At 36.0% G+C, this 15,579-nt stretch overlaps 1 protein-coding gene and 2 long non-coding RNA genes across 4 annotated transcripts; 1 reads left to right on the plus strand and 2 right to left on the minus strand.

Annotated features, from left to right (window-relative positions):
* The first annotated feature begins 2,071 nt into the window (after positions 1-2,071).
* LOC141609160 (uncharacterized) lies at positions 2,072-5,891 on the plus strand. 2 transcript variants are annotated; one of them, XR_012527256.1, is made up of 4 exons: positions 2,072-2,796; positions 2,978-3,056; positions 5,287-5,411; positions 5,508-5,891. It is a non-coding gene; the product is annotated as an uncharacterized LOC141609160 (long non-coding RNA). The 2 variants fall into 2 exon arrangements; XR_012527255.1 differs by having other exon boundaries at positions 2,073-2,796; positions 5,502-5,891.
* Positions 5,892-6,597: 706 nt separating this feature from the next.
* On the minus strand, positions 6,598-8,253 carry LOC141609161 (uncharacterized). Its single transcript, XM_074428341.1, has 2 exons — positions 8,087-8,253; positions 6,598-7,042 (listed from the first exon to the last, which is right to left on the minus strand). Exon 2 carries the CDS (start codon positions 7,037-7,039, stop codon positions 6,806-6,808), a length of 234 nt encoding a protein of 77 aa, XP_074284442.1. The 5' UTR covers positions 7,040-7,042; positions 8,087-8,253; the 3' UTR covers positions 6,598-6,805.
* A 2,203-nt stretch (positions 8,254-10,456) lies between these two features.
* On the minus strand, positions 10,457-13,018 carry LOC141609162 (uncharacterized). Its single transcript, XR_012527257.1, has 4 exons — positions 12,874-13,018; positions 12,708-12,774; positions 12,208-12,294; positions 10,457-10,806 (listed from the first exon to the last, which is right to left on the minus strand). It is a non-coding gene; the product is annotated as an uncharacterized LOC141609162 (long non-coding RNA).
* Positions 13,019-15,579: the final 2,561 nt, after the last annotated feature.

Genomic DNA, 15,579 nt, shown 5'->3' on the forward strand with positions numbered 1-15,579 from the left:
TCGAAGCAAACTAATTAATATTATAGTATTAAACAAAAAAAAAAAAAAAAAAAAACAGCAACACAAGGACGCTGAATTACGATCATCTTCCTTTCCCACCACCGCACCACCACCTAACCACCACCATCCCTGTCCCAGCCAACAACCAGGCCAACCACTCTTGCAGGCACCACTCACTCCAGTCAAGTCTTACCCCCAACCGACAACCCGACTCTGACACAAACCATTCGCAGCACTCCGTATTCGATCAAGTCGTCCTCTTTCCTCACCAACGCACAACCCATATCGCACCACCATCACCGCACCGCGCCCAGAGCAACCATCAACCACCCTAACCACCGTGCCTTTCACCACCCATAAACCCTAATTAATAATAATTGTTTTTCATATTAATTTCACTAAAAATTAAACCTAGTAATTTGAATAAGACGTATTAATAATTGCTAACAACGAAAATTACTTCACTGGTCGAATAATTATAATCCATTGTTCAAGTTTTTAGATTAGTTAGATTGGATTTTAAGGAAAAGGTCTACATAAGACATAATAATTTGATTATTATTAGGGAAAAGGGTATAACATGGAAACTTTATGAAAAAATGTATGTGAAAGAGTAAAGTGCGTATGTAAAAAGGAATTCCGATTTTTATTTCATAGAAAACATGTGTGATTTGTAATAAAATGGAAAATTTGGTTTAGACAACATGATTTCATACATTTACCTACCTTATTCTAAAGGGTTATTTAATGACAATACTCCAAACTATTGGGGTGCTTCTTAAAATACTCCAAACTTTATTTTAACTACCAATATACTCAACTTTCACATCTATTCTCTTTTACTAGAACGAGTGGATGGGCTACCTGCTGAATCGGTTTTTATTTTATCCCTTCTCTTTCTTCCCCTTACTTTATTAACACCATTAATCTTTCTTCTCTAGAACATCAAAACCCCATTGATTTCCTCCAATTAATACTTTTTACCATCTCCATTATTCTTATGACCATCATCTACCTTAAAACTCCTTCATCAGCTTCTATTTATAGAAATTAGCAGAAAGCGCTTAAAGACGAAGTTATTTGCATCTGATTTGGTAATTAATGGGAAACATAAGATTCGGTATTCTGGATTTGTACTGCTTTTATGGATATTTTGTTAGAACTTTAGTGTTTGGTATTCTAGGTACTTAATGGGAAACATAAGAATTGACCTTAACTAATATGAACACAATGAAACCTTCTCTAACTACCAACTAATTTCTGCATTTTAATTTAGTGTTACACTTGAATCCCTAATTCTAATTTGTTCTTATAATTATCATATCATTTGAAAGCAAGATAAAGTTTGAATCTTCAAAGGGTTTGCATATGTTGGTGCTCTTTGAAACTTCAGCAGGATTTGCCCTTTTCAATGTTTTAGATGAAGGAAAACTTCTCAAATCGATACAAGCTATTTCTTTTTTGGGTTTTTGGTGTTATTTTTGTGTGTATAAATTAAAGATTACAACTTTTTTTTTGGTTTGTTGCGTTTACAGGATTTATGGAAGGAATTTTCTTCTACTACTGATGTAACTAAAAGGGTCAATTATGTGACTGTTATTTATTTATTTTTAAAAATTTGGTTTAGTGTTAATTTTTCCATGTAATTTGGAAGAAACCCATTTGTTAATCACGATGTTCCTCCGATCCCATCTTTTCTGGGTTTTCTGAATTTTTTTAGAGTAGAGAAGATAAAGATCATCTATAATGAGAAATGTGGGACTTTCTACCTGCTATCACAGGTTTATAAAGGGCCAATTATATTAAAAGCAAATGAGTGTAATAGTTGGTTATATTGGTAGTTAAATTATAATTTGGAGTATTTTGAGAAGCACCACAATAGTTTGGAGTATTCCCATTAAATAACCCTATTCTAAATGTCCCTAAGACTGGTTACTGTTCATTTGAACAGTTTTAAACGACACTCCTCCCGTTGTTTTGGAGTTCGTCTTTTTGAGCCTGGGCCTTGGTTTACCAAGGCATCTTACATTGGGCCTTCATTTGTCGTGCTCATAGGATTGTATTTGTTTCCTTACTAACAAAACCCGCACTTGTTTTTGTCTCGCCTCCCTCAACCTCTCACTTCATCTCTTGTTCTCTAACTGATCATGCCACTCAATCTTTCACCTCCATCAAGATCAGCATTGATGGCACACCTATTACTTCCTTCTTTCCTTCCTTCACAATCCATCATATGTGAATCAATCTCGGGAAGCCTCTGCGGTTTTGGCGGCTCTCCCTCATATGTGAATCAATCTCCGGAAGCCTCTGCGGTTTTAGCGGCAACGGGATTTGATTCAAACCCCACCACTATTATCAAGAATCAACGACATTAATTTGAGGACAAGGCGACAGCCAAGAGTTGCTTATCAAGACCGCCACTATCAGAATATTCCAAAGGTGTTACACTTGAAGGTATCATATCTATTAACTCAGACCTACCACATTACCAAGATTGTACTCATATTTTTTTTCACTTTTACATACAAATATTGATTTGATTCATATCTGAAATGCTTCTCGTTTGATTAAAGTGTGGGTTGTTGTCTTTAACTTGACTGGCCCATTGTTTGTTGTTTGTTTGAGGTTTTGTTTTTGGATTTGTATTTGGATTTGTTGTTCAAATTTAGTGGGTATCATCTTAGTTTTCGGGTTGGTTATCTGTATCGGATGGTGTGTTTTAACGGAGACAGTGAAGGGGGTTAGGCTGGTGGCGACGCAAATAACGATGCTCGATGGCCATATTCAAAAAACGAGGTGAGCTTTTGTTAAATTTCCAATGTTTGAGTTGAATTAAGATGGGTTTTGTTTATTTGTAAGTTTTGATTATGGTCACAATGTGAAGATGTTAAGAGGGGAAAAGAGTAATGAACTATTTCAATCCTGTAATTTGTTGTTTTTGTTGGTAATTAAATCCAAATTGAATGGTGGATTGCAGAAACCCGAAATCAGATCAGAAACAAGCACAAATTTAGAGATGAGATATCAACTATCTTCGCAGGTTTCCTATCGTTTAGGTGATCATCCTTTCAATATCTTAATCTGGATGCTTTAATTTATTACCAATGCGTTTTCCATCTTTTGGACAAATTTTCTGCTAAAAGATGATAAAATAGGAGAGTGAGGGGGAGGGAGGGAGAGGAATGAGAGGGTATGGGAGGAGTTCAGTGTAGAACCAGTGTATAACCACCAGTTGGACTGAGAGGAAAGGGAGGGGGAATGACATGTTGAAGGATGAGGGAGAGGGAGAGGGATGGAGGGAAAGAGAAAGAAGCTACAAGGGGGAGCTCAATGGAAAACAAGCGAGCTGAGAAAGAAAGGATGACGTATTGATCAAAGTAAAATAGAAGAAAGAGGAAGGAGAGGGTGTGAGGCAAGCTGAGTGCATAACCAGTGGAGTGGGTTACCAATGGGACGAGGGGAGAGGGAATGAGAGGGAGAGAGGGAGAGAGAAGGGAGCCACAAGGGAGAGCTCAACAGAATGGAGTGAGTGAGCTGAGGAACGAGAGGATGACATATTGATCAAACAAGAAGGGGAGGGAAGGATGGAGGTAGAGAAGGGGGAGGGAGAGGAAGCAGAGGGTGTGAAGGACATAAGACTCACAAAAGAAGTTATTTAGAATTTTTTTATTTGCATTTTGTTAGGTTTCTAGATTTAGTTGGGGTTTACCTATGAATGGTAATTAGGCATGATTCTGATAGTTGGATTGTGCTCGTCAATTGCTGATGATATTTTACACCAAGTAAATGTAGTAATTTGATGTTTTTAAGTATTGAGATTGTGCTGTTTAGCTCTGTTACTATTTGATTTCTAAAGTTGGGGTTAAGTACTAAATAGGGCCAAAACTGGTAACTGGTAAATGCACATGCATTTGTTATTGGAGGTAGGTATGACAAGTATTTAAATACCTTGCTGTAAATAGGTGATGACTAAAAAGAAATTATCGAGAAGTGTTTTAATTGCCTTGTTGTTGGGTTTGATTTAGTTTGGTGAGATGAAACAATTAAGTTTATGTTATTGTGTAGCGGTTTAATTTGCTTGCTATTGGTTCGGATTGTGTTAAGAGCTATTTTTTTCCAATTATTTCTTGTTATGTCTTTTGAGCAGTAACCGGTGGAGGAGATGGGGTGCACGACAAAATAAAAAATGATACTGTAGTATTTAAAGAGTATAGTTCAGGCAAACTTAGGGTAGGGAGAGAGAGTGAATGGAGTCGCAATAGAAGCTTTATGGCTGATAGTGGGGTGGAGGAATCAAGGAAGGGGAAAGAGGGGGTTATAACATATTGTTGAAGGAAGAGGGGGAGAGGGAGAGCTCTTGGTTGCGAGAAAGGAATACAGATGTTGCTTGGTAATGTTAATTGACTAGGTAGATAAGTTAATAAGCTTAAATGTTTAATTATTTTATAAGTGGGTATTTATTTTGAGGTGGGTAGTAAGTAATGTCATTTATTGTAATTGTACATAAAAATGTGAGAATATTTAGGTAATCAACTTATTAGATGCATTTAAGCATATGATTGTTTAGCATCTGGTTGATCGTTCATAACGAAAATCAGTACAGTTACTCTGCTGTTATAGGCTTTGATTTAGTGTGCATATTTTACCGTTAATTTATATGAATTGTCACTCAAAATAATCTGATTTTAGTAATTTCTCTTAGAGAGTTAGAGGTGATATGTGTTTAGTATAATCGGGAAGCATTGTCTACTCTTCAATACTGGTTTCTATTATGCAACCATGAGTCTGAAGACTAGAATAGTTTTAAGGTAACTTGTTTTAAAACAGTCTCAAAAATTTTGAAGTTTAAAAGTTGTGTGTTGTATGTGCTCCATTGAGAGAACTATATTTTGTAGCTAGAGGTAAGAGCCCCCTTCTCTCGTACAAGTAAAGGGTAATTTTTATTTATGTTTTAGGAGCGAGGTGAGATATCAGCCCCTAATGATAGATGACACGACACATTATAGGTTTTACTTTCTTTTAGGAGATGGTTTAGGCTAAGGTGCAATTTTGTTGCTTCCATTTGAATGTGGTCTTGTTTTATGTGGTTAGTTGTCTCATGTTTTTAACGGATTAATGGATAAATGAGTGTCGATTATATGTGTGCTGCTCATTAATGTTGTAGGCATTGAGCTCAATAATTTTGTCCGAGACTTTTGAGACCCTCTATAATATCTTTGCTTTCTTTTGTTGTCCATAAACTTCACTAGCATTGTGTAATTGGGCCTTTGCCTCTTTGCATTACAGGACATGATATGGCAGTATATGTCTACTCTCCATTGCTCAAAGCATTTCACATGCCAAATTGAGCGGATGTATCTTGTTATCCAGTGAGCGCAACTGCTATTGGGCCTATTGTGAAACTTCTTGATGTAAGCTCTTTTTTGTCAGATTTTATGTGAGGCTCCCATAGGCCATAATGAGATGAGAAGGTACCATAAGTTGACCTTTCTGCTCCGAAGTTTTAGGTTTGAACACGCTGAGGACAATAAACAGTTGCGGAAGCAAGTCGAAGGATGCGAAATGATAGAAGAGTGAATCAGGAAGGTTCAGAAAAATCCTCGGCCTGAATTTGAGATTTGGAATAAAGTAATAAACCGGTCTCTCATTGCAGCTGTCAAATAGTGTACGGTTTAGGTGTTGGTTGGAAAAATAGACCTTTGATTTCATCTCTCTATTGGCTTATGTTCAAGGCTTCAAACTTTTCATCGGGTCTCCCTTTAGTTACCCAAGTGTTTTCTTGTTGTACTAGGATACTCCTTTTACCAATGCGTGTTTTTCTAGGAGTGCCTCTTCTCTTACATTTTGCCGTGATTTTAAATTGATATCATTTCCCTATCGTTTGTTACGCATGCCCGATTGTGTTTAGTTGCATTTTAGTCTGAAATAAACATCATACTATTCTCTGATTTAGCAGGCAAGTAGGAAATTGAATAGTAGCGTGTTCCTTACATCGAAGAATACTTTCAAAGTGGTGTCTATCAGCCTTGCTCCAAGATTCCGAGTATAATGAGGGTGTATATCAGTAGTGCATAATATCTCTTTGGTAAAGAAATTGTGTCTGTTACACGCTTCTACGTCGTCATCTAAGGCGTTTGTTTCCTATTATGACTCGGTGCACTAGCAGTTTCAAACTCTTTAGGTCACTAAATTTGAACCAGTCACAAATGTACACAAAGAAGACAACGAATCGTAACTAAAATATCTTGGGGTATCACGCGCTTCGCACGCGGTACAACAACTAGTTCTATACCAAATACATCTAAGCAGCTATACCATCTCTCAAAATTTGTCATACCATAATTCAGGATGAGATGGAGATGTTTGTATCTTAGATATATATATATATATATATATATATATATATATATATATATATATATATATGGCTGATTCAATATGCCCGAAGAATTACCATAAGAAAAATTGGGATATTTTACATGGTACACTATAGCCGGTCAAAGAGTTTTTTAATGAAAAAAGAGGGGAACCCCTTAGAAAACCGAAAAACATAGGAATATCATGTAGAATATCCCAAAAAAATTCTTATAGAATGACACGGTCCACCATTCTTAAAGATAAGTTTCCACTGTCAGGAAAAAAAATGTATACACACCATCTTTTATGATGGCTTTCCTTTTTTCCAAATAAGATCCATTTTTCGGCGAAAACTAAATTCTGCTAGATAGCAATTCCGTATACAAACATGGCCAATAGGCATAAAAAACCCGACCAAATTTGAACAATATGGATTGCTCCATAGGTATCATCCAGAGACGAGCTTAACAACGATGGTGATGATGTTCAACATAATCAAGGGTATCCTCATATATTGTGCTGCATAAATAAGGCCTACGAGCTGCTGCTTAAGTGACTGTCGTCTGCCGGCAGAGGCTTCGGTAAAACTCAATCCCTTGGGAGCAAGAAACCGGTCCTCATTCAGTATCGCCAATGCATTGGCGAACAGCAGGAACCCTTCTAGAAGGGTCCACAAACCCATTAACTGCAAAACCAGACCACCTCAATTTCATTATTTTCAATGATTTATTTCAGTAACGATACTGCTAGAACTACAAAGTTAGCTAGTGAGACATCAGTCCTTTATGTTTCTCGTATTTATAAGACTAATGTGGTAGGCTGACGTGTAAAACCCTGAGATACAAGGTTTCTGTGGCTACTGGTTCATCTGACGTACGAATGTGATTTGCTCACTCCAACCTCCTCAGTTGGATAAGATGAACTTCCTAGACTACTTAACTGAAGAGTGATGAGGGCGTAATTGGTTCCCGAGTTATGAAACCACTAGTAAATATGGATTGATGTGTGATTTATTAGGGTACAACTTTCGATTCCATCTCTCTATACAAGATTGTAACTACAAATTTCTATTTGAGCTCTCTATACTACTCCGTATATCTTACTATCCTTACCCCCATAGCTCTCACTGCTCTTTCCCTGTAATAATTCGATTAAACTTAATTCGTCAAAGCAGGATACCTCTAGTCTAGAGATCCATAAGCCCATTCACAACAATAACCAAAGCATATATAATTCAGTCATTACAAAGAACTAATTTCAGAAGGTGAGTGGAGATATGACAAGAATCATCTTGTTTCAATTAAACAAAGAATAACCAAGCAGCACGAGCATATAAAATGCTAATGGATCCAAAATCTACAAAGGGAATGTGCTATTTGATCAACATAATTGGTCTCTCTTAAATATGGGTATATCCGTCTTAAGAATGATGACTGACTAACCCACAGACCCTGATAGATCGGGTGCTCAGTTATGGAACAAGAATTGATTCCTGAATATAAGAATCATAAGCCCAAAATGACAGGTAGTGATATGCGAAGCTGAATCTATAATCTAGTTCAAGTTTGCGCAATTGACATTCAAGTCTATTGGGTTATCAATAGAACTCGAATCAAATCAAATATACGTATAACATTAAAGTAAATATTTACAATTTCACAAAGCCAAATCAACTTTAATTGAAAATAAAATAGAAAAGGAAGAATACGAATGATAGAGATTATATTACCTTGATAGAAAGACGATCTGGTACTGGGTTATTTGGAAATTAGGGCTTGTTGATTTCCGGGATTTGGGGTTGGAGGATCGGAGTCGGGAGACTACTAGTCTACGAGTAATTGTGTAATTCAGATTTCAGACCTGCCTTTAATTATTTTAGGCTTTTTTCAGGGGTTCAATTTCAATGAAAACGAGTAGAGGTGGCAAACATGTCAATCGGATTAGTTTTGATCCGGATTCTTTCAGATCGGGTTATTTCGGTTTATTTTTTTTTCAATTTTAGTTCGGTTCAATTCAACTTGGATTCAATTTTCAGTTTTAATCGGTTGTAGATATTTTGGGTCGGTTCAGGTTCGAGTTGAGTCAATATCGGTGCAAATAAGGTTCGTGTCGGGTCAATATCAGAGCAGATGGGATTCGAGTTAGGTCATAATCGGATCGGATGTCAAGGAATTAGAGCATCCACATTCAAGAGGATGATTTTCTCCTCTTATATTTTCTCTTTCCTTCTCTAATTTGGACACATCTCTTTCACCCATATTCCACTATTTCCATCCTCTTCTTAAAAAAATCTCCACATCGAAGAGGATCCTCTTATCCTCCTCTCCCAATTTTTTTATAAGCAAAAACTAAAAAAAAAATGAATTATATGCCACATGCTAGATAATGAATGATAAGTGGGTACAATGGTCAATGTTGCATATCCTCTAAAAATAGAGGAAGTGTTCATCTTCCTCCTTCAAAGAGGATATGTAACAATGGTTCCACATTGAAGAGGATATCCTCTTAGATGAGAGAGAGTGTTAAGAGGATGGTCCATCCTCTTCAATGTGGATGCTCTTAGACCTTTATTCAAAAGATTGGATATAATACGAATATTTTTTTTTAAAAAAGTAATAAATAATGTTTTTTTTGTATAACTACGATATTTTATTAATTCATTGACGTCAAATGGGTGACACTCATGTACAAAAAGACACCTTAGATGTGACGCCTAGGTACTTTCAGGTCATTTCTGGTTCCAATGTTGGGTTTCTGTCACCAATGTACGGGTTGAAATCGGTTCAGGTATATATCGGTTCAGATTAAAACAATTCAGGTTGAAACAATTCGGGTTTATTCGGTCTTGGGTCTATTTCAGATATTACAAATTCGGTTCGATTCGAATCAATTCAGGTTTCGGGGTGAAGTTCAGTTATGTCTTTCGAGTGTACGGTCAGGTGTCGATTCAGGTATTTTCGATTGGTTTTTTGGGTTCGGTATACTTTTGCCAGGTCTAAGAACGAGAGAGACGAGTTTGCTAATTACCACTCCTAGTAGTCTACTAGTATTCTAATTTCCTAAAATATATAGTCGATGTTTTATAACGAATCGTCAACGTTTTAAAAAAAACGAACATTATCCTCCATACTCTCTCTCTCTCTCTCTCTCTCTCTCTCTCTCCTCCCTCCTGCTTCTCTCTCAAAATCTCCAAAAACCAATTTAAACTAACAATTTTTTTTTTAAAAAAAAAAAAAAATTCAAGATCGAAATCAAGTCGGATGCCCAATCATTGGTAAAATTAAAAATTCATAAATAAAATCACTAAATTTGCGTCCGTACTATAATTTTCATTGTGTTCTTGGGTCTGGGCGTATAACCTTTCGATCCTTGGCAAATATTAATGGCAGGTAATTATGACTACCTCTTTGTAACACCCTTACTTACCAATGAGCTTTAACAAGACCTTCCCTAATAAGTAAGGGAGTTACCTTCTCGGTTGCCCGAGGTAAGTATATCAAATAGACATAAAAGAACAATTAATGATCTCTTTACAACTTAGAGCGGAAACAAAAGAAGAACAACTCAACTATGACAACATAAGAAAATACAACTGGTGAAACTACTATCGTCCAACGACCGACTCTACGTCATGCGACATTTCCAACTCATCACCTACATCGAGACAACAACCATAACAACCTGAAAAGTCTCACTGCTCTCCATTTGCCGGCAATATCAAATGGATCACCGCAGAGCATAGACAAAAAGAAGAAACACAACGAATACACCACACAAGTCAGTAACATGATATAATAACGGTAAAACGAAGCAATTCAATGAACAGCACAACTCATGACCACCGATTGCCAAACACCACCACACAAGTTCCATAGTATCCAATGGTTCCCATCGCAACAAGTAACCCGCACCGCCAGTGGGAGATCGCAACCTTGCCACCTAAGCCCCGCTCATCACAACGAGCGAACCCAAAGCATTAATGTGAACATCCCCCTTGTGACGGGAGCCACAAGGGGCGAACATTGGGGTGAAGACCATCTCCCGACAATGACTCCACAATCCAATACCAGTAATACCAACAACACCTGTGACACCCTCATTTATTGCGGAAAAGTAAACACGTAATTCTACAGAAAAACTGACAGGATATGTTTGTAATAGGTTCAATTGGGTAAAAACCTGTAATTTTTAAAACCTGAACCTGTTATAAAGATATCCAAAAGGGAAGGTGTCAAACATGCAAGGTCCAAAATAAATCTCATGAATGAAACATCGCTAAAGTCGCGAAACAAAGTTATACAAACCAAATATGAGAAAGGGAGACATATGTCCCTAAAATGTATGTGACATAAAAAGGGTTTAAGGGTCACAATGAAATAAAACCAGTCTAGGTCCCAAGGTTACTTTGCTCGCTAGCTCGTCCATGTACCCCATATATGCATCACCTACCTGTCATTCGCATTTTATACAAATACGAAAGCCACAGTCAGTGGGGAGTAACTCCGAGTTCTCCCAGCCACGAAATGTCATAATTAATATAACATGTAAACATAAGAATATGAATATGAATAACACATAGCCTTAGCATATAGATGCTAGACAATCGTGCTTATCATGTGAACAACAATATAACAACACATAGTCCTAGCATGTGAATACTAGACCGACTCATACTACACTATCATGTGAATCACATAACATCCAGAATCCAAACTCTATCAACCATAGCCGGCTTGCATCTCACCTTCTATGATTCATAGAATCATCAAACAAGAAAGGGCAATATATCAAAGACAGGCATAAGTTCTTAGTACGGTCAATAGTCACTTTGTAACTCGAGTCTATACCACGAGGTAGGGAAGGTAATCGAACCGGTATCTTGGCTCAGAGGTTCTATCAAAACATGGCCAAGACACAACACAACCCTAGCCTAAAATCTGCAGAGACCTAGACATGCGGATACACACCACCGCACCCAAGACCCACAATTTTTTAAAATAAAGTGAGTACCCTAAGGAGTCCACCAAAGGGTTGGCTAGTACTTAAGCTGACCACCTACTCTCAAAATAAGTAACGAGGTCATGCCCCAACTTGGATATAAACCCACCAAGTCAGGAACACAAAGGCTATCAAGCAGTGAACATATACTCGTCAGAGACTATAAAGACCTATCTATGATGAAGGCCGAAATACTCACCTAGGACCTAGTCCCAGCTAGTCCCAGCTTGAATACTTTAGCCCACACCACACAAGACAAGTAAGACACCCACTTAACCATAAGAGGGCAAAGAGTCCAACTTACCAACATAAATGCTAACATTCTATCATGTGAAAGACTATATAAATGTCTATTCAGCAGACAATCCAACAATATCCTCAATATCAATAATAATCCAAATTCCAGCTAACCGTTAATCTCATAATTCATGAGAACAAGCTAAAATGGCAACAAGGCAAGAAGACTCAAGTATAAAGCATCCAAAGCATCCAACAACCAACATGTGAAATGATAATTACAAATATCAAGGCATAACATAAAACATCCAATCTCACCTCAAAGACAAACCCTCGACCCGAGTCCCGCGACGGGTCATCGGTCAAATCGAGGCTGACTGGTTTAAACCTAGCTTGACCAAACTCGTTCGGTCAATCTGTCCCAGCTCAGAGTCTTGGCCTACTTTGGCCCAAATTACAAAATTTATCGCAATATTATTCTCATGCTATTTCCAATTTTTATCATGTGAAAAACGAAAGTAAAACATTATCAATCACCTAAACACTTATCAAACAACAAACACAACATCAACTACTAATGTGACATTAATTCGTCGAGTAACTCGGAATAGTTACCTTAAGCTAGCAAAGAGACAAGCAATAAACTTGAGAAAGCTTCTAAAACCCAAAATTACTCTTCATCTTCAACCACATATGAGTCACCTAAAATAATTATGTGAAAGGACGATATTAACGAATTATCGTTATATAAAATATGAGACGGAAATTAATTTAATTATATTTTAAATAAACCAATATTTCAATCAACGAAATATTTACGTTATTACGCCATTAATCCAAAGCTTAGACTATCATTCATCCACTGCCACTAACAATCTCAAAGCTCAACATACCAATTCTCAACCCATCTCCAATAATCCATTCAAATCCCATCTCACAAAGTTTGACAAAAATTATTATTACTATTATAATTAATTCATATAATACGACACCAATTACCATCAGATACTAGTACAGATATCACCACTTAATTTTGAATACGAAAAATAGTTAGCACAGATTTCATATAACCCCGAACAATAGTATTAATAATAGGATCGGTAGAATCGTGTTACCTTAAACGCCCCTTATTCTTCGAATAAATGGTCCACAAGGCACGAGCCTCACCCGGGTCTTCGAATCCTTCATAAAAGGGCAAGAAAACGGAATAAAGAAGCTAAAAGACGACACTTTTATAAGACGGCGAAAGACGAAACCATTACAAAAAGGAGACTTTCTTACCTTAAAAGGAGGAGGAAGGAAAGGGGAAGAGAATGGTACAAAAATTACGGAATTTGGTCGAGAAATGGGCCGGGATCTGAGGTTGAATGTCGACGGAAAAATGGTGATTTGGGGTTCTGTTGATTGTTGCTATTGTTTCGTTGTTGCTGGTGAAACACGAAAGGAAGGGGAAAAGAATGGGGTAGGGACGGGTGTAATAATAATAATAATAAAAGAATAAGTGACGAGCTTGCTTGCCTGCTATATATTATACGTACGTTTCTTCATCGTTAAGTAATTTCACTCGTTTTTAAAACCGTCTCGAGTTAATAAAATCGGTTTTAGTAAAAGTTTCAGTAATAAAACGGAATCAATAATAAATAAATTTAATGAGTGAAAATAAAATAAACTCAGCTAGTTAACGTAAATAATACAATATCGGCTTGAATCGGAATTATTAGCGATTTTTACAAAACTAACGGATATTAATAAAAATTGCTATTTTAGTGAAATAAGCTCAAAATAGCTAATTGAACGGTTTTGTTCCCAAAATCCATCTCGGGTTCACTTAAAACAACTTTCATAAGGATTCGTAAAGAAACGGAAATTATTAAATAAACAAACTCGAACTAACTTCAATAAACTTGAACTAACTTTCAATAAACTTATTAATGATTATTAAAATTAACGTATCGAATTATGATGAAATTAATTAATTAGCTAAGCATATATATAAATCGTTAAATGATGTAATTAAATTCAAAATAGCAATTAAAAGAATTTTATCCAACTTAATAAAATACGGGGTGTTACAATCACCCCATCTTTTAAAAAATTTCGTCCTCGAAACTTGAAAGTATAAATGGAAGGTTATGAAAATAAAACTGAAATTGGAATCGGTAACCAAAACATTTTAAAGGTTATTTATCGTAAGAATCAAAATTCTTCCAAAAGTTTCAAATAAAATTTTCCGAAATGAACTGATTCTCATCAAGGGAACGAAAGTGTTCTCGTTACGTATTCAAAAACATCACATTCCAAATCAAAGATAAGGTCAAAAGGCAAATCATTTGCATAAGTCAAAAACCAAAATACCTTCAAAAACATTAATGAAGAGTTTTCAAAAATATAAGTCTCATTCATGGAACGGAAATGTTCTTGTCGTGCACACAAGAACGCTAACTTTCCAAGTCAGAGACAAATTTAAAACAAAAACTATTCGCCGACAAGCGTAGAACAAGTTATCAAACTTTCCCAATAACTAGTTCTAACATCCGATCAACGTTAAAATCAAAATAAAAGAAAGGTAATCTACTCAAATTTTCTTTTGCAAAAAGCCAAAATAGAAATAAAGGTTTCACTTTTAAAGCCAAATGGGAGTCAAATCCCTGAAAATGTAACATTTAACTTTGACAAAGAAGTCATAAATAGATCAAAGTTAACAGAAATTGGATAAAATTTAAAGAAATCTCGGGTTTAGCGATTAAAATCATGATAGAGAAGTCTATATTCAAGGAACAAATATGGGATTAAATCAAATTTTCATTTTCAAATCTTTAAAAATAGGTTAGGTTTGCAGAAGTGACATAAACTTTTAACAACGAAATGAAATTGGTAGCTTGAAAGTTTAGAAATTGTACCAAAAAGGAAAGTAACTTAGATAGCATAAAAACAAAGTATGTTAAGAGAGCTCAAACTTAACCAACAAGAGAGCTATAATGACTTTCCTAGGGATAAGAACTGAAGTCAAATTTACAAGGATGTCAAAGATAGAGTTTCACAAGATACGAGTGTCAAACTTAAAGGAGGAGCAAGATGAAGCGAGGAAAGGAGGTATGAACGGTAACGCTTATGATCGAGGAGAAAGGGAATTTAGACAACAAGGAAACTTAAGCAACATGTCAGGGTGTGAGACTAAAAGAGTCGAATCATAAAGATAACTAGTTAACAACCAGTAAGAGATATTAGAATTAGGGAGGTATTCAAGACAAGGAAATAACGAGTAAACTTTTATACTTAAGAATCAAATCCAACCAAGGTATGAACGAAAGGGAGGAAAACGATTAATGGTACGAAAGAAGATTTTAAGGCTTAATCCATACGCTTCCTAAAACTTAAGGTTCTCTCTAACAAGGTCACGCCTATTAAGGTATTGTACCTTCCTAACAAAACGACCAAATCCCAAAACAAGGGTCAAACACAAACAATCTCCCCAAGAGTCAAGTTTTCCAACCAAGGTCAACATTCTTCAAAAGAAAGTGTACTATCAAATGGCGTTAAGGGAGGATAACTGGATAAGCAAGGAACAAAGGACAAGTTAGGAGTACAAGCGTAGCTTTTAAAGTAAAACAAAAGGGAGTTCAGAAGAAGGATAAGCACCAAGAGATTAAGAATAAGGCGAGATACAAAAAGAACGAGAAACATCTTCAAGGAAGTAGAAGCATTCTTCAAAAAGAACATCAATATTCCAATTCAAAGACATAAAAATACGTTTTTACACCAACAAATGATAAAACTAATTATCAGACGTCTCCAATAACAAGCTTTAACACTAATTGACGTTAAAACCAGTGAAAAACATTAAAATATTTTCAAAACCTTTAGTTCATTTTTTTTTTTTTTTTTTTTTTTTATTTATTTAATAAGGGTAATAACTCCATTAGCTATAGATAAGCTCACGGTCATTGATCCAAGAACGCAACAATTATTAAATGACATTCAACAAAC

The sequence above is a fragment of the Silene latifolia genome, chromosome 10 (genome assembly GCF_048544455.1).
Source record: "Silene latifolia isolate original U9 population chromosome 10, ASM4854445v1, whole genome shotgun sequence".
Taxonomy (NCBI): Eukaryota; Viridiplantae; Streptophyta; class Magnoliopsida; order Caryophyllales; family Caryophyllaceae; genus Silene; species Silene latifolia.